The sequence below is a fragment of the Lolium perenne genome, chromosome 1 (genome assembly GCF_019359855.2).
Source record: "Lolium perenne isolate Kyuss_39 chromosome 1, Kyuss_2.0, whole genome shotgun sequence".
Lineage (NCBI taxonomy): Eukaryota > Viridiplantae > Streptophyta > Magnoliopsida > Poales > Poaceae > Lolium > Lolium perenne.
Window position 1 is genome coordinate 56818194 of NC_067244.2, and position 9401 is coordinate 56827594.

A 9401-nucleotide genomic window follows, 5' to 3' on the forward strand; every position below is an offset into this window, starting at 1 on the left:
CAGCTTCATCGTAGGCCGCAAAGTTTGTCTACCACTTTTGCGCGCCCTTCAGCTTCTCCCAGCAATGGACCATATGGTAGCCCTTCTTATGCACTGCCTTGAACCTGTCCAAGGCCCAGGATACCTGCAATCACGCCAACGCTGCTAATGATGTACATAGAATGATGTAAATAGATTGGTGATGGTTGTCTCTTGTTTACCACTGAAATCACACCAGCGCCGCTAACGGGGTGGTTGATAGTATGTTCGACGGCCGAGCAGAACTTGATTGTCTCTTGTTTGATGTAGTTCCATCTTTTTCTGATGGACTCTTCCATCCGAGGGCTTGGGTTGTGGTAGGGCTCGTGCATCTTTCTCTCGTTGTACTCCTGCATGATCTTGGCCCAGTACACCTTGCCCTTTTGTTGGGCGCCATTAATACAGTCATGGCTTGTTGCCAGCCACGCGTCGCACAAACACTTGTCCTCATCGTCGATGAATCCTTGTATCTTGTGGCTCTCCACCTTCTTCTTGGTAGCGTGGTGAGGACTGGCCTGTTGGCGCGTCCTCAAAGTCGTCGACGCACACGGGTGTTGGCTGCGTGGGCTGGGTGGAGAATAGTCGTGCGCCATCGATGTCCTCCGCATCTTGCGTTGGTGCCCACTCATCACGCGGGCCTGTCCCGGCCCCGGCGTCGCCAACGAAACCGCCTACGAAGATCATGGCCTCGATGTCTTTGTTATTCCGGTCCTTCCAATAGGCCTACGAATCACCGGACATCAGACGCATGATACACGGTAGTCGCACATATTGAGAGAGCTCACGTACCGGGTCGTCCATCGTCGGGGCAGTCGGTACCATTTCGTCAAACATGATGCGGGGCACCGGCATGCTCTCCTCTGGCAGCTGACGCGTCTTGTGTGTCGCGCCCGGGCACGAGTCACCGCTTGTCCGGTTGAGGTCGGGAACCGGCGCCCCGTTGAACTGCACCGGCGCCACGCCGGAGGCGAACCGCGACGCCGAGTGGACCTGCAAGCGAGCGGGAGTTCCAAGACGCAGCTGGGAACCTACCGAGCTCACCGACGAGGCCGGAGGAGGGATGCCGGCGATCCCCTCTCGCTTGACAAGCATGTAGGCCTCCGCTAAGCTCGGATGGAGGCCTACTTGCGCGGCGCCGGCTTTCAGCTGCATCTGCCACGCCTGCTGGCTGGCCTCCAGGGCGGCGGCCGCTGCATTCCTCTCCTTCAGGTTCCTGCGCCGGCCGCGACGCTTAGCAGCCTCGACGCCTTTCTCCTCCCTGGACAACACCTTCTTTGCCGCCTTCGGCTTAGTGTCCCGGCCGCCGGTGGCGGCCCGCTTTGCTTCCGCCGGAGCTGCAGCCTCCATTGTGGCTATGGGAAGTGTGGGGCGACGGCGGGTGCGAGGGTTACCTCGGAATCCATGGTGGTGGCTGCGGCGGCGAGGACGTACATCGCTTCAGGACTGCGCGCCGATCTACTTTGATTTTTCGCGCGGGGAATGGCCACTGGCGGGAATGTTATCGGCCTCCCTCCCACTGACACGCGGGTCCTACGTATGTTTCGGCGAGCACTCGGCGCGACCGCGGAACATCCGCGGAGACGTAAACCTGGCGCATATTTCGACCAGATTTGCGTCACCGTGGACGGCTCGGTTACTTAGGCCGGACGCATTTTCGGTCACGACGGATGCAAACAGTCGCTCAGCGTCCGTTTACGTCGCCCCGTTGGAGATGCCCCGAGGGCTCTGGGCCATGAAAGCCCAAAAATATTTCCCCTCCAACTGTTAGTGCGGCAAGTAGGGCTGGACATAAAGCTCGAAGCTCGACGAGTTTAATGAACACTCGTTTGCTCGACTCGTTTGAGCTCGGCTTGTTTTCTTAATGAGCCGAGTCGAGCAGCAAATTTTGCTCGTTAAGATTAACGAGCTAAACAATCAAGCCGACGATGTTCGTGAGCTACTCGTTAAGATCGGTAACAACCAAGTGATCACATTGTTGTGTCCTTACGCTCCTGGCCCATCTGAGGTGAAGCAACAAGGCAATAACCAAGCCCGTAGAGACCAAATAAGCGACCAAACAATCTAGTGCATATGCATATCAGCTCATACAATGTACTGATGTGAATGCATGCATCATGTGTCTCTGTACTAGATTATGTCGTTGGTTAATCCTAACGATTGATAGCTGGCTAGCTAGCTTAGCTGCGCATGTCTATTTTATTCTTTTGATCTAAATACTGATGTAGTATAAAAATATGCTTAACTGCATGTGTATGTCATTTCTTAATGATTCTTAATGAGCTGCTCGTGAGCGCTCGCTAGCACATAACGAGCCGAGCCGAACAATAATTTTAGCTCGTTATTCTTAATGAGTTTAATGATCTGAGCCTTAACGATCACGAGTCTTAACGAGCCGAGTCTTAACGATCTGAGCTGCTCGTTAGTCCACCCCTAGCGGCAAGGTCATTGTCTCATGGAAGGATTTTATGGTCTCTTTAGGTTCCAAAGCAGCATGGATTAACTCTCCTGATGATGTTAGATTGCTGGAATAGCCATTGATGGGACTATGTGAGAACATTCATGGTATTTACAGGCTTGTGATCGGGTATCCATGTTTTGATTCCTTCAGAAAAGTACAAAATTATGGCATGAAAGAAGAAAGAGTTTAAAAACCTCGGAAGATTTGAGTGTTTTGTATAGACTATATTTTGTAATCGCCAGAATAGCCATTGTTAAAAAAAACTCTCCCGATGATGTTAGATTGCTTTTTTTTTGGGGGTCGTAAGAGCTTTTCATTTAAGCACACGTGGCAGGTACAATTTGCAGTAAGGCTCTTTGTCATCCCTTGCCCTAACAAACCTACTATTTGAAGTAAGGTCCTCACACTGTACACAAAGCACCCTATAATTACAGAGTAAAACGTAGAGTAAAACGTGATCAAGGACAGTGCCTCAGTCGCCGGCAAGTTCGAGGCGTCTCCGCCGAGCTCAGAGAGCTGCATGCTCGAATACTCTTCACCGACGAGAAGATCCAGCCGTTGGCAACCTCCAGGAGACCGGGGACGCACCACTTGGCCCTCTGGAAGCGGCGAGCACCAGCTGCAAAATCGGAGGGCCAGGATGGGCCACCTTGCTGGCCAAGAATCACGGCGACGAGCTTGGTCGTTGTGTGTTGCGCTCGGGGAAGAAACCGTGCTCCAGGGCTCCAATCCGTTAATCTGCCGATGAGGATATCTTCAACTTCACCACCACGGTGACCAAGAAGAAGATCTAGGCCCGCTCCGCCCAGATCGAGAGAGAGAGGAAGAAGAGCTTTATTAGAGGGGTCGTGGAAGCGCCGCCGCCGTTCGCCTCCGGCTCCCACCATCGGAGTACCGCGCCCAGCCACCACACCACCACAGGTCACCGGGAGCAGCTCGAGCTCCACCATGGCCAAGCCCCCAATGGCATAGTGCCAAACTCCACAAGGGTAAAACCTAAACAAGACTAAATCTAAGGCTAAACCTAACCCTATCTACTCCGGCACCCATCTTTGACCACCTCTGGCCGGCTATTCCGGCGGAGAGGCCGCAGATCGGCCCGGCCAACTAAGGTCGACCCTCAAGTTCCTGTAGCAGAGGGAGAGGGGAGAAGGGGGGGAATGAGCCGGTCGACCGTGAATAGTGTACTTGTTACTTGGTAAGATGTGCATTCAGAGTTCCAGACCACCAAATAATGCTGAACGAATGCACATGATGCAGGATATACAAGATACAGCAGCTTCAAAACGCAAGTGGTTCTTCCAGATCCAGTTACAGTGCTAAGCCGTGAGCTAACATGTGTAGTAACCTAGGCACTAAATGAAGCAAAAGTTTATCACTTTACAACAACTACTATTGCACTTTCCAGAGTGCAGAAAATTATATCTAAGATTCAAAAAATCGCTGTTATATTCTGTCCCCTCCACCCCTTTCCTTTAGGTATATTCAAAATGACAGTATTCTGCTTGCAAGGGAGAAACCTCTACATGGCAGATGCCTCCCAGACTATATTCATCATCAATTCATCATACTGCTATAAATGACTGCAAAAAGGAAATAGACAAAGAGGAGTTACATAAAGAAAGCACAATGTGATTTGTTAGGCCAACACACAAGGTCCAAAGTTTGGCTATATTTGTGCATGCTCATGCGCAACAAAAGTCCAACATCCCGAACTTACCGAGTTAAGAAGCTTCAGACCAGCTCCACGTGTAAACTTCCTTGCAAAAAGGAAGCAAGGTGCTGGTTTTTCATTGCTTGTGCACCACTCCCTTCTGTATTCAGTCTCGTAATATATATTATCAATATCCTACAAAATTACAAAATAGATCCCCAGGTAACAGTTAAGAATCGCCCTATGCAGTTCTTACAAACAGGTTATTTTGACAGATATGCAGCTTTTTTTTCCGGGTAGATATGCAGCTTATTATGGTAGAACTAGAGCTTATCTTGAAAATTCGACACAAAGAGCAACATGCTTCCAAACTGACATATACTCATCTATTTCTCATTACTGATTTTGCCATCTTTCTTGCTATAGATAACAACCTTTTATTAAATAGCATGACTACCAAATGGTAAAGCACCCTTGGTATGGAATGAACTGTTCAGATGTGAAGGAAACCTATACCTTAATGGATTTTACAAGTGCAGGAGTAGCATCAGATACTTTGTACGTTACAGGATGCCATCCACGCCTTTCGCGGTCTTTAGAAGATGATAGATCCCATGCGCTATGTGTAACCGATCTCCGCGTAAGTTCTTCTTCAAGACCACTTTGCTGCAACCAAAAATGGTCATGTGCATCTGTGCAGAGAACAGATTCAAGGCATGTTGCAATTATTATCGACTTACTGCAAGCAATGTTTGAACATAGTGCTCATCTGGTATGCAGTTGTGTGCCTTCCATGCCTCGGCAGGCTGGGTAAAATGAGGACACAAAACACGTAAGAACCTAATAAACTTTTTTTTCTGTGAAACCACCACAAACAGATGTAGATATTGAGTTCATTAGCAAAGGCTTAGGTAGTTATTTGTTTAAGATAACATTTTAAGAAATGTAATAATCAGAGTATATATATGAGAAGTGCTTCTGTGCAATCTGAAAAAGTAAAAATTTATTGTGTGCTTAAGTATGGTTTTACTGGCACAAATATGACATTGTGCAATTATGACAGACCTAACACAGATGAATGCAACTTCTTGTTTCCACTTCTGCATACTTGATCCTTGTGAGTGCATAAAATATCACATGTAATGTTATCTATTTCCTGTATAAGTTAACTTCTCCATCACTTTAGAATTCAATGCCTCTTTACTATGCATACAGTTGATAAAGACAAACAAAAATCTATTCACTTTAATACTTGCTATCCAACACTGAAGCAAATACAAGGGATTAAGTTCATTCATGCAATCAATGTCTCAAGAATAAAGCCAAACAGTAACTTCAATGCCCCGTGACCAGAGCCCCACATTGAACCCTGATTATTCATAGTGAATAGCTTCACTTTTTTCTCTAATCTATCGTAAGTATTCTAAACATGCCCCAGGTGCAAACTAAGTTGAAAACAAACATGAACAATTTTCAAGGAAGAAACAAATAAACATCAACATGAAGCTCCATTCAAGATAATCTAAAAGGTAAATGGATCACTATTAAAACTCTCACTTACAATAGGTTTGTCCCAGTCCCGCCAGAACTCTGGTAACGGCCTTCTCTGTGGTACATAAAAGAATTAATTTCATTAATAAGAACAAACATAGAGAAGGGATCGACTTCACAGGATGTACACATGCAAAAACTCTCATTTGCACATATACAGAGGGAACTATAGACTGTATGTATGCACAAAAAAAATTCCATAACAAACTAAAATGATTACTACTTGTCAAGTTAACAGCCATCGTAAAACCATGTTACTATACTGAATCTTTCTTCATATAGTGCATAAAATTATTGAGGCACATACCCTGCAATGCTTCTTGAATTCTGGCAACACCACATCATCATAAACCACAACTTCAGCATGCTTTTTAATTAACACAGCCCACTGCATGGCAGGGAGTAACATCATAAAGAGTTAGTTAGACGCAGAAAAATTCAAGTCAAACTCTTATATTTTTCTTCATCGGTACAACTGAAAAGATACCTGTGAGCCTTTTCTCCAGTTCTCCACTGGGATAATTGGGTCCATTCGTGGATTGTATCGGCCCTGTTTATTATCGGCAAAACTGCCTCCAGCATTACACAATTGGATGCTATTAGTACTCAGGCTATGACATGAGCTAAAAGAAAAGCTGATGCGTTAATATGGACAAATCTGCAACGTGCATACACCAAAGTTTATGCTAGAAATCCACATCTAAGAAGTCAGGGTGCATACAAACACTAAAACAATTTAAAATGGAAAAGGCTGCAATGAAGTTGTAATATCATTCACAAATATAACAGCTTATACGCCTCCAGAACTCATTGTTAACCAAGGCCAGGAAACCTAATGCAGAAGTGAAATGTTTATACCTGTCCACAAAGCTGGTTGATGCAGACATTATGTAGTCGTAAGTGTAGTTGAAATTATACAGCGGTACACAGCTGGCAGAGAGAGAAGATCCTAGTAAGCACGATTTAACATTAAGATAGGTCAATAGATGATGAATGCTTGGTAAGAAAATGTTGGTAATATATGTCAAATTTGTGAGGTATTAGAAATATTGAGGCAAACACCAGAGCTGCAGTCCTGTAGCTAAATATGCAGCACAGCCAAATTTGGCCAAATGCATACAGCTAGCATGTTGATTCCCATTATAGACGGGTATTATCTGATATATATAACTAATGGAAAATCAGGACAGTAAAACAAGTATTACACAAGATCCACTTCCAACCATAAGATGTCCAACTATTTGTTAGTACTACTACATTACAGTTTTTAATACTCCGTACAAGCTTAGAACTGCGGAAACCACTGATCATGTGAGCATGATGTATTACTCATATGTTGCAAATAACAAAAAAAACTTTCAGGAGATGACAAAATCAACATTTACACAATCTCAGGCATATATGGCAGATTTAGTACACTTCCTCTGCTCACTAATGTATGCAAGACCGTTTAGATTTCAAAGTGGACCAGCTACGGACCAAAATGAGTGAACCTGAACACTAAAAGTAGACTAGATACAAACCAAAATGAATGAACCTACAAAAGGTCTTACATTAGTGAACGGAGGGAGTAGGGTTTTTTTTTTTTTCTTCAAAACAGATTTCCGTCTTATAATGCCCATAATTTTTCGAGGTCTTTTTCATTTCGAGAAGAATATAATGGTCATGTTTGCCGATAAGTTAGTGTTGAACAACTTACTAGTTATTAGGACTCCTTTCTTTCAGAGGAAGACATTACTGATTAATTTTGTAGAAGAAACTGAAGCACGCTGTAACTAATGTGTAAAATAGTTCCCTCCGTTCCAAATTAGTTGAGGCAGCTTTTTTCCAAACTGAGCGAACAAATACATGTCTAGATACATGCTTATGTAGACCAAATCTAACCAAAGCTGTGTCAACTAATTTGGAACAGAGGGAGTATTAATTACTCTGCTGTCCAGAACTAGGAATTGCCATTTTAAAGAAGAGCCTACCTGTCGGACACAAAAACGAAGCGCTCATTGAAGGGGTCCTTGAGGGCGTGGCTGAGAAGGATGCGCTCGGCCTCGATCATGCTGGCCTCCCCCCAATCCACCTGAACGTACGGCAGATAGATCAGGAAACAAAAATCATGTCGCAGCGTTGAATGTGAAGATCATATGGTGGGAATTGCTAGTGCTAACCTGGACGCTGTTGTTGACCTGCCGGTTGTAGAAGAAGCGGGAGCGGGTGGTGGCGCGCGTGAGCACGAAGCCCGGCCGCGAGTGCACGTAGATGGAGAACCTCCCGTCATCGTCACCCTGATAAGAATCACAGCCAGCGCGATCAATTTGGGATTTAGCCAGACAGGCATTGGTGCATTCGAGGTGGAAAGCAGGGCGGGGCAGGGCATGGGAGAGCGTACCCGGAAGAAAGCGTCCCAGACGAGGTCGAGCGGGAGGCGGTTGCGGGCGATGAAGAGGAAGGCGACCCTCGCGTTCCCCGGCGGCAGCGGCGCCTCCTCCACCTCCGCCTGGACCACCAGCGCCTCCTCCCGGCTTCGCACAGCGGCCGCCTCTTTCTTCCCTTCCTCCGCCTCCAGGGGCGGGGAGGAGCCGTGCAGCAGCAGGAGGAAGACGCCGGTGACGCAGAGGCACAGCACCAGCAGTACCGCCGCCGCCGCGCTCCTGCCGCCCCTGCCGTACGAGTGCCTCCGCGGCCTCATTTCCCGAGACGGGTCGGCAGGCCTGCAGGCTAGTACAGAATTACCGGCTCGCCGCCGCCGCCGCTCCTCCTGCTCGCGGCATTGGGCGCGGAGCAGAGCGCGGGTCAGCTCAGATCTCGAGCTCCCCGCAGCTGCGTGGCGGAGTGCGGTGCGGCCTCGTGATCCCGGGAGGTTGGTGGTGGTTGCACGCGCGCGCGCGCTCCAGCAGCTGGGAGGCGGGGAATCGAATCTCTGCTTCCGCTTGCTTTGCTTGCTTCCCGGGGGAGCGCGGCAGTGGCAAGTAAAGCAAGCAGGAAGCAGCCGGCCTCGTGAAAAAGAAGAGAGGAGCCTCGACGACGGGCTAACTACCGGCGACGGGATCCACCACCGACCGCCGCCGTTCTGGGGGCACACCGGGCAACGGTGCGGATCCAAATCCGGTACGGGGCGGGGCGGGGCGGGGAACAACAGTTAACAGAGGCCACGTTGTGAGCTGACAGTGGCACGTGAAGTTTCCATTATTCACATTGACTAGACCGCACAATGTGTCCAAGGACCCATCGGTCCAGTCCATCATAGCACATGATTTACTGTTTTTTTCTAAGATCATCTTCAAAGAGGTGACATTTCGAATGTCTAAATTGTTCACGCGCGTTCGTTTTCGTCGCCCGCGAGTGCCGAAATAGTCGCTAACGTAAATTATCCGTTGTGTCGGGGGGGGGGGGGGGGGGGGGCAACCCTAGCGGTTCGACGCATTTTGGAGAAACTTAAGTAGAATCTATATATTGTTTGATCATGCCATGCGAAGTCGAATCGAACAAGTTCAAACAAATTTAATATACAAATTTAAACTAACTAATTCTTGTACTTCTTGTTAGAAGGTCCCGCCTCGTCATCCTCACGGACGCACCTCCTGCTCGTCACCTCCTTCGAAGAGGTACCGCCGGTCGACGCGTATGACGAGTTTGAGTTCCCCTCCGACGAGTGGCCATCAGGGTCTTCCTCGTCGTCGGTGAACGAATGACGAGCCTCCGCCCTCGCCCGGGTCCTTGCCGTCG

The 9401-nt window shown here is 47.8% G+C and overlaps 2 protein-coding genes across 2 annotated transcripts; both read right to left on the reverse strand.

Moving 5' to 3' along the window:
* Positions 1 to 28: 28 nt before the first annotated feature.
* On the reverse strand, positions 29 to 611 carry LOC139832233 (uncharacterized). The gene is made up of 2 exons (XM_071821876.1): positions 201 to 611; positions 29 to 124 (listed from the first exon to the last, which is right to left on the reverse strand). Exons 1-2 carry the CDS (start codon positions 609 to 611, stop codon positions 29 to 31), a joined length of 507 nt encoding a protein of 168 aa, XP_071677977.1.
* Positions 612 to 3738: 3127 nt separating this feature from the next.
* LOC127293116 (glycosyltransferase BC10) lies at positions 3739 to 8793 on the reverse strand. Its single transcript, XM_051322673.2, has 11 exons — positions 8065 to 8793; positions 7844 to 7960; positions 7655 to 7755; positions 6540 to 6611; positions 6169 to 6250; positions 5989 to 6069; positions 5692 to 5736; positions 4871 to 4936; positions 4647 to 4796; positions 4197 to 4325; positions 3739 to 4059 (listed from the first exon to the last, which is right to left on the reverse strand). The coding sequence occupies exons 1-11, from the start codon at positions 8362 to 8364 to the stop codon at positions 4042 to 4044; spliced, it is 1161 nt and encodes a 386-aa protein (XP_051178633.1). The 5' UTR covers positions 8365 to 8793; the 3' UTR covers positions 3739 to 4041.
* Between the last annotated feature and the right edge of the window lie 608 nt (positions 8794 to 9401).

Bases quoted from the DNA above. Each gene is read 5' to 3' on its own strand.
- LOC139832233 (XM_071821876.1), bottom strand. From the start codon at position 611: ATGGCGCACGACTATTCTCCACCCAGCCCACGCAGCCAACACCCGTGT. The intron at 125-200 runs GTAAACAAGAGA...GCGTGATTGCAG, and splicing joins GCGCTGGTGTGATTTCAGTG to GTATCCTGGGCCTTGGACAG.
- LOC127293116 (XM_051322673.2), bottom strand. From the start codon at position 8,364: ATGAGGCCGCGGAGGCACTCGTACGGCAGGGGCGGCAGGAGCGCGGCG. The intron at 7,961-8,064 runs GTACGCTCTCCC...GATTCTTATCAG, and splicing joins TCTGGGACGCTTTCTTCCGG to GGTGACGATGACGGGAGGTT. The intron at 7,756-7,843 runs GTTAGCACTAGC...CCGTACGTTCAG, and splicing joins AGGTCAACAACAGCGTCCAG to GTGGATTGGGGGGAGGCCAG.